The sequence below is a fragment of the Dermacentor albipictus genome, chromosome 1 (assembly GCF_038994185.2).
Source record: "Dermacentor albipictus isolate Rhodes 1998 colony chromosome 1, USDA_Dalb.pri_finalv2, whole genome shotgun sequence".
NCBI lineage: Eukaryota > Metazoa > Arthropoda > Arachnida > Ixodida > Ixodidae > Dermacentor > Dermacentor albipictus.
In genome coordinates this window covers 500413557-500430645 of record NC_091821.1, presented here as the reverse complement: position 1 = coordinate 500430645, position 17089 = coordinate 500413557, and the positions used below count along the sequence as shown (strand labels likewise).

At 47.9% G+C, this 17089-nt stretch overlaps 1 protein-coding gene across 1 annotated transcript in view; it reads right to left on the bottom strand.

The window, feature by feature from the left end:
* The window catches only part of LOC135909365 (heat shock protein 60A-like), a 39485-nt gene that overhangs the window by 11789 nt on the left and 10607 nt on the right, over window positions 1–17089 (bottom strand). The window contains exons 4-5 of the mRNA XM_065441317.2: window positions 5329–5591; window positions 1808–2171 (exon numbers count right to left, since the gene is read on the bottom strand). Of these exons, the coding sequence (XP_065297389.1) occupies window positions 1808–2171; window positions 5329–5591 (627 nt within the window). The remainder of the gene's footprint in view (window positions 1–1807; window positions 2172–5328; window positions 5592–17089) is intronic.

The following is a 17089-nucleotide window of genomic DNA, read 5'->3' as shown; positions in this document are numbered from 1 at the left end:
CTCAACGCCACTGATGGTAAAATAGGTGGTGCTTCGATGGAAGAGTTTCCGAGTGCAGATAGTGCTGACTCATTCTACCAAGAGACATCTGACTGGGCGATCGTTGTCGCAACAGAAGGCAGTGTTGTGCGACGAAGGCGACAACAGCAGCAGCAGTGATGACGAAATTGACAGTGGCCCCTCTTTGACACCAACGCTGATTGAGTCGCTCATTGATTTCATGCAAACTAAGTTATTGCTGCCAGTGTTCGCACAGCAACTGGATGCGATGCACACTGCATTTGTGAACCGAAACTCCTGCAAAAGCAAGTGCGGACTTCCGGCTATTTCAGCGCGCCTAATGCTTGACACGCTGTTAGGAGATATAAACGTTAAATTTTTCACTGCCTACATTGTACATCTATTTTTAGTGCAAGTGTCATACTTGATTTCATAGATTTGAAGGTATGTGCAGTACAGTAAAACCTCGTTAAACCGTACCCGCTTAAACAGTAGTTTCGGTTTAAAAGTAGTAAAGTCAATTCCCCGACTCAGCGGCCATTGAACATAATGTATTTTGTATCCGCATAAACCGTACCGGCTTATTGCGTACGCATCGGTTAAAACGTAGCGTTTCCACTTTTTGTCGCGCAAACACGGCAGTGCGTCGTCTCCATCGGGTGGCCCGGCAGAACAACAAGCCTCAGAGATCCGTACAATGGCCTCCAAGCACCCTGTGCGTTTGCACGTGAAGCCGCATCAACACCAACATCATTTCGACACCGCATGGACGCCGTGCCAGAGAGCGTTGTGGCGTCGTGCAAGTGAGGACTCGCGTCCTGCCGAAGCTAAGGTAAAAAAGACGCCGGGTGCTCAGCATAGAAGAAAAGGTAGACATCGTCCGTGCTACCGAACGTGACACGAAGAAGTCGGCGCTGGCCCGCGACATGGATCTGCTGTTGACTACAGTGTGTGGCATTTGGAATGCGAAGTTGCTCGGCAGCGCTGCTGCGACCGCGAAGAGATGTCGGCTACGAGGTTCGACTTTTCACCATCGTTGCCGCTGTTGTTGCCGAAGTGTCAACTAGCGACAGTGATGAGGACGACACGGAAAGCGACAGCATGGGCTATCCAGGCCCGACAGTGGCAGAAGCTGCGCGTTACGTCAGCCTCATGAATGCGATCGTCGCAAGGAGAACAGGGGCACCATAACGTAACTATTCCAAACGAAAAGTTTTCCGAACTCCGGCACCCGGCAATGAAAAGGGCGCCCCGGGACTTTTGCAGCACTACTGCGCGCGTGCATGGAGAATACGTAACGCCAATGAGGAATCTGCCGTGCGAGTGTTTGCCGAGAGGAGAGGGGCTGGCTGAGAAGCTGGCACGCAGCTTCAGTAAGTTTGAGGCCGCTGTCGTCGTGCTAGGCCGCCGCGACATCAAACGAAAATAACACTTACGTCCCGCAAAGTGAATAAATACTGCATGTTTTCCCCCTTTCATCGCACTCTCTCCGAGTTCCGTTTTCGACAGGTAAGTGGGCGATCTCATGCTATTTCGCTTAAACAGTACTACCGTTTAGTACATACTTTTTACGAGCTCCGGCCGACTACGGTTTAACGAGGTTTCACTGTAGTAGTTTTTTTTTTTTGTTTAGCGGCAGTCCAGATATACCGGTGATCAGTTATCACGACTGGATTTTTTGTTCTCATTGATATCATTATATAAGTGGACTGCACTGTACTTGCAACAAATTTCCAGAGATATCACTTCTGCACCAATGCCCACTGAGTTCCTAGCTCAGATACGATTGCACAAACCCTCCACGTACCTCGCTAGAGCCGCCAACACGCAGCACTGCCACGCCGCTAGCCAGCCGAGCGAGGCGCTCGCCCAGCTTCTCCTTCTCATACTCAGAGTTGCTGAGCTCGATCTCGTCACGAATCTGTCCCACCCGGCGGTCAACATCCTCTTTCTTGCCCTTGCCCTTGAGTAGGAGCGTGTCATCCTTGGTGATGATCACCTCCCCGACCTGGCCGAGGTCAGACGCCTGCACGTCCTCCAGCTTGATCAGGTTGGCCTCGTCGCCAAACACGATGCCACCCGTTGCCACCGCCATGTCCTGTAGCGTTGCCTTGCGGTTGTCCCCAAAACCTGGAGCCTTCACTGCTGCAACCTGGAGGCCCACTTTCAGCCTGCAGGTGAAGAAGCATTCGACTATAGTTTTATACGTGGCCACTGTCAAAAGTAATCTGAACAACACAGATATACAGTAAAGCCTTGTTAAAACAAAGTTGGCGGGAAACTTGGATCAGGTACACGCCAAGTGATGTACTAATTAATAAACAGTGGCAGATGGGCGGCTATAGACTTAACGGCCAGAGAAGGACTATGTCTCAATTCTCACTCAAACACATGCAGATGAGCTTGATTTGCAGGCTGGCAGTAAGAAATCCATTTTTAACTTGAGGCCGTGGCAGTCTTGCAGCGACGATGACATCTTCATACTCAACAAGGTCGCGAGCCAGTTTCTCTACGAGGACCCACTTCTTTGTGAACGCCCTTGCGACAGTCTATGCAAACATTGCGTTGGATACCGCAGTGCCACTTAAACAGTACTACCGCTTAGTACAGTCAAACCTCGATATATCGAACACGGATACACAGAATTATTGCGTATATCGAACACTTTCTATATCACGTGGAAAATCGCATGCATTTTAAATGTTTTATATGGATATATCGAACTCCGCCGCTCCAGACCAAGTGGGCTGTGTTGACAGGAGGTGAGCTTTCCCGCAACACTCTCGAAGATAGCGGCAGCGCGATGGGCGTTTCAGACTGCTGCATACGACAGCTGCTCACATCTGTTGCGCCGAGGGCGCCATTTGAACGTAGCGGCATACGCACGCGGCGGCTTGGCGTGGCCGTGGCTTGGCCAGGTTGGCTAGTTTGACAACATCAACACGTGCGTCTCGGTGCTGCCGTTTGTGCTACTCCAGTCGTGTGTGTGGCGTAGGCCTGTCGTGGTTGGTGTGATGGCTGCAAACGTGAAGAAGCATACGACCCTGACATTTGCTGCGAAATTGGAAGTGATACAGCGCGTTGAAAATGGAGAAAAGAAAGCGAGCGTCGCCGAAGCTTTCAACATGCCTTGGAGTAGTACTTTGAGCACTCTGCTGAAAAATAAGAGTGACGTAAAGGCCAAGGCGGAACAGAACCAGCACTCAGGCGCGCGGCGGGTGCGCAAAGCTGCCTTTGAAGACATCGAGAAGGCGCTGTACAAATGGCTTATCGACCTAAGGGGCCGGAATATTCCTATATCGGGACCAATGCTACAGCAGAAGGCCAAGACCTTTGTGTTCATTCTCGGCGCCGAGAAGTTCACTGCTTTCGGCATGCGGGTTTCGTGACCCGCATTTAAGAAGCTTCCGAGGAAGCAACCGAAGATTTGACGTTGGATGGCACAGAGGAAGAATGCCAGCTTGGAGAAACCTGGAGCCAGTTCGAGCGCTTTGTTGGTGCTGAGCCACACAGCATGTGCATTGAGGACTTCGTTGCGGTGACGACAGCACCAGAACAGTGGCGGAGTTAACAGACATGCAGATCGCTGCAGAAGTGACTTCTCAGCGGCCAAACGAAGACGCTGCCGAGGCTGATCCAGCAAGCGCTGATGTTGCCCCACTCCCTACTGCAACTGAGGCCGTAGCTGCTTTGGCCGTTGTACGCCGCTACTGCGGCGCAATAGAAGGGACTGGACTGTCTCTTGTGGACCGTTTGGACTATGTTGAGGACGCCGTGGTCAAACACGCAGTTGCCAATATGAAGCAGGCTACGCTGCTTCAGTACTTTTAGTGAACTAAATAAATACTTTGTTTGAAACTTCATGTGAGTATCTATTGCGCCACGATTGGTTCATTGATTGATTAGTGCTAGTTTTTGACGCGTTTTCTACGTGATTTTATATATCGAATTCTGGCTATGTCGAACTATTTTGCGATCACCGCGCTGTTCAATATATCGAGGTTCGACTATGTGTACTTTTTTCCGAGCTCCAGCCAACTACGGTTTAACGAGGTTTCACTGTAGTAGCCTCCAGGAATGTAGTCTGTTAGGCTAGTGTCACTACAGTGATGCCTTCTGAGCAGCCGCTGCAAGTTTTCAGCAGGTGCATGCTCAGCAGATGTAGCCAGCATCTCGTTTGTCCCAGCAGCAGTGTCGTCAACGCAATGTAGTAGTTCAGATTTTCGGTCAGTAGCAGGAGTTGGCGCTAATGCTTAAGGTTTTCCTTGAGCTTCACTGTCAATACGCCGAAAAAAATTCCGGCTACAAGATAGTAGCGTTGTGCCAAAACGTCGATGAAACGCGGCCATTGTCAGGAGCCCTTCGGGGGACTAGGCCTAACACGCCACTGGGATCTCCGATGCCGCTCGACTGCAAGCTAAATATAGTTCGACGTAGAGTGAGCGCGCGCATGTTATGTCACGGCAAGAACAACAGTGCCTGTTGTTAGACCGATAGTTCGACACACTGGTGCAGCCAGCATAACCGGACGCAACCAACGGACTCTGATGTGCCCCGCGTCGAGCAACGCTCGCCCATGCGGCGATAACGTAGGACTATAAATGTACCTTATCAATGTCATCGGGAAGCGGAGTGTCGTTTCTCGATGTTGTATGCCGACTTCCTCCTCTTTTTTCCCCTATATTTGTACTTTGTAGCGAACTTCGGAGCCGAGGTCGGCATTGCTGTCAGCGTGGGAAACCTCGTTGGCACGCATGGCGTGTGCAGAACGGTTGCGGAATGATGCAGACGATGCCAGTCTAGCCATTGGCGTGGCCCGCTGAGGGTCACGTGCCTTTGTTGACGACCAATTACAGCATGCATTGGGTCTTCTTTCTGAGGCGGAATTTCTTCACTGCCAATGCGCGGAAGGAACCGGTGGTGGTGGGAAAATGAAGATGAGAGACTGCTCTTTCAAATGATAGATGGGTTGGCGCAACCAAACGATTGCGGGGGCCGTCAAGCACAGTGGAATAAGCTTTTTTTTTTACGGAAACTTTGGCTCCTATTTAGCCCACACTGGTGCCAAAAATTTGTTACGGCTAAAACATTGATTTAGAATGTGCAAAATTTTGCAAAATGGTAGAATAATAGTTGGAAATTCCGAAAATACTGTTTTCAAAATATAGATTTTTTTCGAGGTTTTTTGGTCTCTAAAACCCATGTCCCCCCTAAAGACCCACGTACCACTTAAATGCTGTTGCAGCAGATCCCAGCTGCAACACAGCTGTAAGTCTGACAGCAAAGGCACTCTACCAAAGCAACTCCACCAAAGCCTGAGCAACTCACCTGTTGAGCACAAGGGTGCTGAGTGCCTCGCCGTCCACATCCTCGGCCACAATGACCAAGGGCCGGCGCTGAGAATTGGCCAGTTCCAGGGCAGGAATGATGGCCTGAACGCTTGAGATCTTCTTCTCGCTCAGCAGCAGCAGCGCATCCTGGAACTCGACCTTGGCTCCCTTGCTCGTGTTGATGAAGTAGGGAGAGATGTAGCCACGGTCAAACTTCATCCCCTCAATCACCTCCAGCTCGTCATTCAGTGTCTTGCCGTCCTGCATCATTTTGCACACCAAGTGTTGGACTGTTGAGTTCCACGTTCAATTACAAAGACAAAGGCACGTTGGAAATGTTGCACCAAGCAGTCTCATGCAAATTGCCCCCAATACACTTCGTTTAAAATGAACTCTGACACCTTTGCACTTTAAATATTCCAATCTGAAATGAATGTGCTGGAGTCAAGACTACAAAAAAACTTCGAAGCAGCATTTCAAATAATACAGTTTTGTTACGACAGCTTAGGTATAGTCATCGACATTCCAGATAGTCATTCACTGCTCACCTGTCAGGCTTAGTTTCATCAGACAGTCTACCCCCTCTCTTTAAAGCTTTTTGTGGCCCTTTACACGAAATGTTTCACCACTTCAAGAGTTTCAGAGAACTGAAAGTACAGAGTCCATTATAAAAGTAATGCACATTTTCTGGGAAAAATAGATTTATTGACCGGACCTGTACAAATGGTCAAAATTCTTCAAAAAGCTCTTCCCCTGCATTAATACACTTGCGGAGACATGTCTGCGATGTCTGGAAGGCACCCTGAAAGACCTCGATAAGAATGTCTCTCAGGAACTTTGTAACGTGCTTTTGTATGTTTTCCACGATCTCCCAATGCTTTCCTTTCAGCACTCTGATCAATCGAGGAAACAAACAAACAAAAAAAAAAAGGTCAGGACTGTAAGGGGGACGGGGACCACCGGGTGTTTCTCCAGGCCAGCAAGTTGGTAACGATGAATGACGTGTGGCTGGGGGCATTGACATGGCTAAGCTTGACCGTGTCTTTGATGTCAGCCTTCACGTGCGTGACCCGGCATTTCAATCGCTTGAGCACCTCCAGGTAAAAGGCTGAGTTGACAGTTTCTTCTTGCGGTACAAACTCACAATGGACTATTCCTCAGGCGTGACAGAAGACAATGAGCATCGTTTTCATGCGAGACTTGCTCATTCGCACTTTCCTGGGGTGAGGGGATGATTGTGTGTGCCACTTGATGCTCTGCCTTTTCGACTCTAGGTCGTACTCAAACATCCAGGATTTGTCTCCGGTTACGATAGTTAAGAAAGTCCGGCTCATCTTGAATCAAATCCAACCATACCTCACAGTGCAAAACTCAATGTTCTTTGTGAACTTCCGCCAACACTTTCGGCACAAGCTTCGTGCAGACCTTGCACATTTTCAGATCCTCGGTCACTATCCTATGTACCGCAAATGTGAACGTGTGTAAGGTGTCAGCAATTTGCTGGATGCTCAATAGACGGTCGAAACGCAAAACTTCGCACGCACAATCCACGTTTTCGTTGGTTCTGGTCGTTGCTGGGCGTCCAGAACGAGGTTTGTTGGCGACCTCCTCCCAGCCCTCCTTGAATGCCTTGTGCCAACTCCCGGACAGTGACCTTGATATGCAGTCATCCTTGAAGGCCTCTTGAAGCATCTGGAGTGTATCGGTTGCATTCTTTCCAAGATTCATGCCAAACTTGATAGCATATCGCTGTTCAAGCGAATTCTCCATCGCACCGTGTTATCCGCTCACAAAGCTCAGAGTAAACTGGCAAACGGCTGCATTGGCAGGGCAGAACCCTCGCCACATTTCCCGATTGGTTTTACTGCACTACCATAGATAGTCACGTCATAATAAAATCATGTGCATTACTTCCATAATGGACTCTGTATGCCAACATAGTACTAATCCACAAAAAGGGAGACATTAAAGAATTGAAAAATTATAGGCCCATTACCGTACTTTGAGTATTGTATAAAACACTCACCAAGATAATTTCCAATATATTAAGAGGAACACAGGACTTCAGCCAACCAAGCGAACAGGCTGGCTTCAGCAAGAGACACTCTACAATCAATCAGGTAATTGAGAAATCTGCAGAGTACACTCGGCCTCTCTATACGGCTTTTATACATTATGAAAAGGCATTTGATTTGGTAGATATACCAGCAGTCATAGAGGCATTACATAATCAAGGAGTACAGACTGCTTACGTAAATATCTTGAAAAATATCTACAGAGATTCCACAGCAACCTTAATTATACACAAGTAGTAAGATACCTATATAGGACACACAAGGAGACAATCTCCTCTCCTATGCTAGTCACTGCATGCTTGGAATTAGTATTCAAGCAATTGACTGGGAAGGCTTAGGAGTGAGGATCAACAGCAAATATGTCAGCAACCTTCGGTATGCAGATGACATAGTCCTGTTCAGCAACACGGGACGAATTGCAACAAATGACTGAGGACCTCGACAGAGAATGTGTAAAAGTGGGGTTGAAGATTAATATGCATAAGACTAAGATAATGCTGAATAGCCTGGCAAGGGAACAAGAGTTTAAGAGTGCAAGTCAGCCTCTAGCCTGAAGGAGTATGTTTACCTAGGTCAATTACTCACAGGGGAACCCTAATCATGCGAAGTAAATTTACAGAAGAATAAAAATCGGTTGGAGTGCATACGGCAGACATTGCCCGATCCTGACTGAAAGCTTACCACTATTAAAAAAAAAGCTCGAAAACAAGTTAACGGCTGTGCAGAAAGCAATGGAACGAAGAATGTTAGGCGTAATGTTAAGAGACAGGAAGGGAACAGTGTGGATCAGAGAGCAAATGGGGATAGCCGATATTCTAATTGACTGAGAGAAAGAAACGGAACTGGGCAAATCGTGTAATGCGTGGGTTGGATAACCGATGCATTATGAGAGTTAAAGAATGGGTGCCAAGAGATGGGAAGTGCAGTCGAGGACGACAGAAGACTAGGTGGGGTGATGAAATGAAGAAATTCGAAGGCGCTAGTTAGAACAGGTTGGCGCAGGACAGGGGTAATTGGAGATCGCAGGGAGAGGCCTCCATCCTACAGTGGACGTAAAATGGGCTGATAATGATGACCCTCTGAAGAATGTCATGATGTGATGTGGCCCTTGAGTCAATGCAGAATCTCCTGGCTTTTTTCTAATGTGTAGTTACACTCGAACTGCGATATAAAGATGTTGAAGGGGGAGTCTAAATTTTTCCATTATTGTCCTTTCCCAAATATAAGGCCAATAGGGCGCACAACACTAAACATCGAAATAGGGATACGGCTTAGCGGCCCACAGAACTACACAGCCATGTGCGCAATAAAATTTACAGTCGAAACCCGCGGTAACGAAATCCCGAGGGAACGAAATTCTCGCCGCAACGAAATATTTTCGGATCCCCGGCGAACAGCCATAGGAGTCAATGCATTTCCTATCTCGCGACAACGGAACTTTTTTCTATAGCAATCCCTCATCAACGCAATTTTCTGAAACGACAGTCCGCAAATAATCTACTCACGTAAGCCTAGCTTGTGTCCGGAAACTGCTCAAATGAATTCGTTGTGCGCTTAAATTGCATTAACTACCGCCACAGCACACTTGTGTGGCCGCCGCCATCATTGTTTACAATAAAAAAAGCCTCGCACCACCTCTCGTGACAGACGACAGCGATGATGATGATGATGGTGGTCGTTCGCCCGTCGCAACAGGTGACTGCGCAATGTCCGGGCCAAAAATGCAATTAGCATTTAAATGATACAAATAAAAAAAGACAAGAACCGTAGGCGATCTCGCAGTGAGCACATTTTATATAATCCTGTGCCATTAAAGCTTGTGCTAAATGCGGAGCGAAACGCCTGCGTGCGTGGCAGCCAAATCGACACCTACTATACACGTGAAGGCTCCGATAACCTGGATGACGCTTTAGTATCAGTGGGCTTTGTGTACCGCCGCACATGGTCGTGTGCTCAGTGTCGTTGGTGCTAGAGTGCGTCAATTGTGTGTCTGTGCCAATCGGACCATTCAAACCAATCGGACCAGCCAAAAAGAGAAAATTTATGACACTGCAGGATAAGGCTGCAATTATTGCCCAAGATGAAAAGGGCAGGAAGAAAATGGATATCGCCGAAGAATTTGGAATTGCGTGCAGTTCGATATCGACGATTCTGAAAAACAAGGCCTCCATTCTCGGCACGCTCGGAAATGGTGTGAGTGCGAAAAACAAAACGGTGAGCGCTGCGGCTTTTCCAGACATTGACAAGGCGGTGTTTGCGTGGTTTTGTGAACAGCGTGCCAACAAAGTGCCGCTGTCTGGCAGAGTTCTTCAGCAGAAAGCGCTGGACTTTGCATGCATTCTCGGGCACGCTAATATTAAGGCTAGCCCCGGCTGGTTGAGCCGTTTCAAAGCCCGCCACGACATAGTGGCCAAAGTCATTTCCGGGGAGGCAGCAGCCGTCGACCCTTTGACAACATCGTCGTGGCTGCTGACCAACAAAGAAGTATTGGACCAGTACAAGCCCTCGGAAATTTACAACGCAGATGAGGCGGCCTTATTCTACGAGATGCTGCCATCGAAGACCCTGGACTTAAAAGGCCAGAAATGCCGCAGGGGGAAACACAGCAAGCGGCGTGTAACAATTTTGTTGTGCACCAACATGTACGGCACAGATAAACGGCCACTGCTTGTAATCGGCAGAAGTAAGAAGCCCCGCTGCTTCAAGGGAAATCGTCGGCTGGCCGTACAGTACACCGCGAACCTGAAGGCATGGATGACCCGGGCCATATTTGGCAGCTGGCTCGAGGCCTTCGATACGGACATGCGGAAGGCAGGCAGATCGGTCTGCCTTTTTTTTGACAATTGCAGTGCCCATCATGTGGATGACGTGGAACTGGGAAACGTGCGCTTGTTTTTTTTTTCCACCAAACTGCACTTCCGTGCTGCAGCAGCTTGATCAAGGAGTCATTCGTAGCGTCAAGTGCGCCTACAAGGAGAGGCTGATTCAGCGTCTGCTGCTGAACCTCCAGTTGAAGTGTACCACCGTAGTGGACATGTTCATGGCACTTGAGATGATGGCCGCCGCATGGGTTGCGACGTCGCCAGCCGTGATAGCTAATTGTTTTAATCATGCCGGCTTCATTGCCACTTGGCAAGCATCATGCGCTGATCCAGTGGCATCGCAAGAAGATTCGCCTGAAGGTGCACTAATTGACAGTGCTGACGGCACAGTGCCACCATCGCTGGCCCACGCATGGGATGAACTTTCTGCCGTGACAGATGGTGTTCCGGATGGCCTCAGCATCGATGAGTTCGTTCGTGTGGATGAAGGTGTTGTCGTCCATGAAGAGAGGACTGATGAGGTCATCATAAGTAGCGTTTGCCAAGGTGCCGACGACGCCGACAACTACCAGACAGCAAATCAAGAGAGGACTGCGAATCCGCGGGATGTGTTGAATGCCTTTGATGTAATTCGATCATTTTTCGGTGAGCATGACGACGTGGCAATGGACCACTTCTTGCAGTGTGAGTCGAGAGCAGTAAAATTGCTGCAAGGCAAGGCTCGGCAAAGTAAGCTGACTGACTTTTGGCAATAAATTTTTTTTGCAAGGCAATTTCCTTCCGTCTTCTGCCTCATTCACGCGCTAACAAAATTCTCGCCAAAGCGAAATGTTGTGCTTTCCCCGGCGATTTCGTTATTGCGGGTTTCGACTGTATATAGAACACTTCATAGAACAGTTCAACCCGATAGAAATAACATAGAACAGTTCAAACTGATCTCAACTGTAGCGCACGCACAGCAACAAACTGTTCTCTTTATGCGACAATGAAGGAAGAATAAAGTTCCCTCTGTGGGCACTGCAGGGAAAAAAAAATGAAATAACATGAAGAAAAACATACAAGAGAGAAATTCACAAGAACCTAGAGGGTTGAAGTGAGTGCTCGAATAAGGAATGTCACTGGAGCTACTGTTTGGACAAGGGGACTCATCTGTTGCTTCCCTAACAATTACTGCCTTCGCAAAGGGAAGCCCCCAGTTGAAACGAAACAGGATTCTTTGTTCCACCAGTATAGAAAACCATGTCTCCTTCATGCAAGCCTGCTAAAGGACATCATCATCATAAGCAGCCCATATTTTTGCCCACTGCAGGACCAAGGCCTCTCCCTACAGTCTACAATTACCCCTGTCCTGCGCCAACCGATTCCAACTTGCATTTCTGAATTCCTAATTTCATCACCCCACCTAGCTTTCTGTCGTACTTGACTGTGCTTCCCTTCTCTTGGTGCCTATTCTGCAACTAAAATGGTCCGCTGATTATCCATCCTACACATCACATGGCCTGCCCAGCTCTATGTATGCATGCATGCATTTTTTTTTTCTGTTAATGTCAATTGGACTATTGGCTATCCCCATTTGCTCTCTGATCCACACCGCTCTCTTCCTCTAGGCGTTAAGCCTCACATTTTTCTTTCCATTGCTCTCTGCACGGTCATTAACTTGTTCTCGAGCTTCTTTGTCAACATCCAAGTTTCTGCCCCGCATGTTAGCACCGGTAGAATGCATTGATTGCACACCTTTCCTTTAAGTAATAGTCACCGACAGATTTTTCGGACTCCACAAAAATTTGGACTGGCTGGATATTCCAGACCTCATAAATGCGCCATTAGAGTTCCCATAGAGCTAATGCATATTCACGAGATTTTTCGGATGAATTTAGACCTCCAAGTTCAATTTTCTGGACTAAATCACTCATTCCAAGCCACGCTACCCTATATTGGGAGCCACCATGTTGGATTTTCCGCTGGCTTGGCTTCCAGTCGCTTTGTAGCCTCCAAGATTGGGACACGTTTTTAATAACGAGCGTGCAACATCTTCCAATCACAGAGGCTTTGCCCAATTCCTTGGATGACAAAATGCTCTAGGGGACGGCACAGTTGCTTGTTTCTTTTTTTCTGTCAGCACTATCGTCATAATCACGTAATGAAGGATCCATTTTTATTCATTTATTTATTTTAAAATTTTGGTTACTATTTGGATGTGGTGTGTCCACAAAGCAGGTATGCCTCGGAGACTATGTCGCATCTTTGTGTGCAGTTTCATATTTATGATGGGCACCACTGCATGGGCCTTTGCGAGAGCCAAGTGGTGTGAAGAAACTTGACTCGTTCCTTCGATCTCCATGGTGATCTCTGGCAACGGAGATCGCAGATCGCCAAAGCGGTGATGCTCTTGTCAGACTATACGAAACGACGTTGCTCTTCCACAGATCTAAGCAAATCTGATCACCTTCAAGCGTAGTATGAGGCAGGCGATTATCAGATTTTTAAGGGGAGACACTGGTTTGAAAATATTTTTTTTTAATTTTCAGTATTTCCAGCTGAAATTTTTATAGAATATGTATTTTTCACAGCTGAAAACAAATATGCAATTAGATTTGGGCTATCACTCCCACATTTCAAAATATTGACTGTTTCATAAACTTACATTCTGCCCAGTCTTTTGACAGCTTTCCCATAAAAGATTGCTATTAATTTGGTATGACAGCGCTCTATAGAGACCAGGGAGTGCAGGGAAACCATAATTTTATTTTTAGCTTCATTGGTTCAAAAGTTATGGCCTTATCAAGTATACTCATCAGAAATCTGAAACTATTGCGTAATTTTACAGTTGATTAAATCATTGTTCTAAATAAAAGTATCAAAATTTCTTGGTTTTATTGCACTAATGAATGTATAAGCTTTCAAATGCTGCAAGAATTATCAAAATCCAACTGCTACATCAAAAGATACTGTGGGCAATAGCCTAGGATGTGATAAAAAATGTTGTTTTGAGAAAACGAGAAAAGAAGTTTAGGAACATGGTGAGCATTTTTATTCAATAGGAGAAGGTATTAATCAGTGTGGTGACGATGCTAGAAGCCACCAGGAACGTAGTCATGATCATTTTCCTTGGTGCGCTTTCTTTTCATTGCACGCCTGAAGTTTTCAGCATGTGCATGCTTCTTATCGGATGCCACTAGTCGGCGACTGTCCTTTTCTGAACATCTTTCAGAGGCTACGGCATTCTGCTGCAGGTGCAGTTCATTTAGTATCGCTGCATCTGCTCTCCCTTTGCCTGCATTAAACCTTGCGACTGCTTCGGCCACAGCAGCTTCCACAGTGAAAAGGGAGGCATGTTTGCTCTTTGACACGAGCGACCAAATGACAGAGTGCAGGCTCTCGTTCGGGTTTTGCCTCGCTGACAACGCTTCAGCAATTTCTTGTCGGAGAGTCGCGTATACACAGGCCGCAAGGCATCAACAACATGCTCCGGCAGGTTGTAGCGGTGCTTTGGAGGAGTCTCTTTCTTGGCAACAGCCCTGTTGTACTTGCACCAAGATTCTTCACCACTTGGGCAATGCGAGTGATTTGGGCTTGCATCAGTAGATGCTACGTGATAAAGAGTTGCCCAAACAGCATTATGCATGGCTTCGATGTTTCCTTGAGTTTTCAAAGCCCAACCATAATATGTAGTGAGCTTCGTGACCAGCTCGCCTGTGAGTTTTCCTTTACCGCCAAGGCTTGGCTTTCCGTCAGCTCTTTGTTTCTGCAGGAGGTTTCGAAGAGCTGTGCCCATGCGCTTATGCACATGGTTGACACAGTCCTCTTTTTCTATTGGCACAAAGCCATATACCTGTGCCTCTTGCAGGCTATTGAAGGCCCGGCTGTCTCCATCACATACAGTGAAAGCTCGTTAATTCGAACTTCAATAATTCGAATTTATGGATAATTCGAACTGTACGATTTGGTCCGGCCAAGCTCCACAGAAGTCTATGTATAAAAAAGTCCGTTAATTCGAACGCGAGAAGGTTTCCTCACGGATAATTCGAACTACGCTCGCCTGGCACACGGCCAGAGAAACGCGCCTACTGCCTACACACAAGGCAGTATTGCCTCCGAAACGGAGAGAACGGCGAGAGAAGGCAAAATCGGAAAAAAATCTAACCGACGCGGGGTCAGCCAGAAGGCAGCGGCGGCTGCCGCTTCTCCGTTCTACGTAACCTCCGAGACTTCTTGCCCGTTGCGAATCTCGGAGTCTTTGTAAATCTTGTACAGCTGCTAATGTGCGGAGATGGCACGGCAAGCTCCAAAACACAGCGAATCAAGTACGTCGCAGCTGCGCTTGCAATCAAGAGCCAACGAATCAGGGCCTTCGCCACCTTCACATGTTCAGCGTCTGTCTCGGCAGTCTTCATCGGTTGTGCACCTCTGTTGTCAGCTTAGGAGGTATCGGCCGTCGCGATTCATTGTGATGGTGTTAAGCCTCGGCTAACGTTCGTTTCGGTGGACATCGGTGGTGTGGCACAGTCGGACCCAGAGCTTCAACTTGAAGATGGCGTGTGCCACTTTCTGACACGCCAAATTTCTGACATGCCCTACTGCTTCCGAATCGCAGTGTACTGTTGCCCTCCTTCACTTTCGTTAGTTCGAACTTTCGTTAATTCGAACTGAAGCGGCTTCCCCTTGAGGTTCGAATTAACGAGCTTTTACTGTAACATGGTTGTGTAGCGGAGCCCATGCCTTTCTAATGAGCGGCCAAATAAAATTTGTGCCGCTTCCACCTCCATTTGGCCTGGCTTACTGGAGGTGTTCTTTTGGCATCTGTGGTCAGCTAGCCACTCGGCATACCTTGGATCGTCCTCCTTCGACCCTAGCTGGCACCCCAAACAGAAGTTCGATAGGACGACGAAGTCAAGCACGTATCCCGTAAATAGCTCGATCACTGTCCCTACACAAATATGAGATGAGTGGCCCCTGGTGAACCAAGTCCCATCAAAGGAAACAGCGATGTTTCCAGGATTTCCGTAGTCCAGATCGGCATACAGTGTTTTCACCGTGCTCGCGCAGTCGTCAATAACGAACGCGGCAGCCTTCTGCGAGGCAGGGTTCATCTTCAATTTAACATAATCTTGGTAGGTCTTCGTATGCATGCCTCTCCGCGAAATATTCAGAGTGGAAAATATATCGTTTAGCGCAGTTTGTCCGTTCCCTGTGCTCATTGCCGCGCGAACCGCGAGCACGTTGACTTCGAAAGGGCCGCGCGCCGCGTCCCCCCCTGCTCTTGGCGAGCTCCATACAGTCTTCAGTTCTCCGCACTCATCACAGGTCAGCACAAGTTTCGCGGCGATGCCATATTCTCGGTCTTCTTTGGAGATGCTGCCAGGCCCGCCACACACACGGCAATTCATGCACTGAAGCAGTTCATTCACCAACGCTAAGCTTACGACGGTGAACGGCGTTCCAGTCGTCGCGGCTCCTTCAGAGTCTCGAATAAAAGACCGCTTGCGTCGTGTGGCTGACGTCGACGAAAGGTCTTGCCGTATATCAGTCGCACGACACTCGATGGCCACTTTTTCAGCGGCAGAAACCAAGGGAGTGTCGACGCGCACAGCTCGCGTGTGATCTTGGGTCGCCGCTATCGCGTCCGCGATCGCGGGTGTCGCGTTCGTGATAGCGCCGGCACAGCCCGCTTCTTCCGTGTTCTCGGCGACAGAAGGTCTCACTGGTGATATGCTGCGTGCCCTCGGACGCCGTTTTCGCTTCTTCCCGAACGCATGAACCGTCCGGAACTTCCGATGACCGCCTGCCATCGCACCGATCGCACAGCCGTCGCTTAGGCCTCTTGGCAAGATGGCGGACTGCGCGCCGCTGTCTAGCAGACGAATCCATTGGCATCCAATAGGGAATCAGGAACTGCCCCACGTGATAGAAACGCACCAATAATGTGCGAGTATGAGTTTTTTTTTTATGCGCGATAGCTGTGCCGTTGCCAGACGGAAAGCGCTCTTCCGCTAGGAACAGACAATAGAAGAATGCGTCTTTCAAATGAGACCAAAATGGCCGCGCTACTTGGCGTGGTTCTCGGGCGTTGCGGCGTTGAATATGACCGTTTTTGAGGTGGTTTCGCGAGCGAAAATGGCCATGAAACTGACTTTGAGGCCGAATAACTCGACTAATGCGCATTACATTGCTACATTATTTTAGGAACAGTTTCTTTAGGCCTTATTAATTATGAAAAAAAATACTTCAAAAAATCGATTTTTTAGAATTTTTTTGGCCTCCCAGACCCGTGTCTCCCCTTAAGCCGCTCTAAGTCTAATAGGTCTTATTTTTTTGGCTGAACGAGTTTTTCAGACTGTTCGACTTTTTTACTATTTTTCGCTCTCCACAAGGTCTGGAAAATCTGCAGGCGACTGTAGTGGTAAGCTCCCATTCAGTATTTGACAATGCCTGCAGTAAGCTCACCAATCCATTTTTATTCTTCTGCAAGTTTCCTTCTCTCGATCAGGGTCTCCTGAGAGTAATTGACCCTGAACTCTTGTTTCCTTGCTAGGCTATTTATCATTATCTTTGTCTTCTGCATATTAATCTGCAAGCCCGCTCTTACACTTTCTCTGTGAGGATCCTCAAACATTTGCAATTAGTCCCCAGTGTTGCTGAACACTGGGGACGAATTGTCCTGAAGCGACTGCGTCGAATACGGCATATGCAAACAGAAGGTTGCCAAGATATTCGCCGTTGATCCTCACTCCTAAACATTCTCAGTTTAATAGCTTGAATACTCCTTCCAAGCATGCAGTAAATAGCATTGGAGAGATTGTGTCTCCTTGCCTGACCCCTTTCTTTATAGGTATCAATCTACTTGTGGAGAACCAAGGTACTC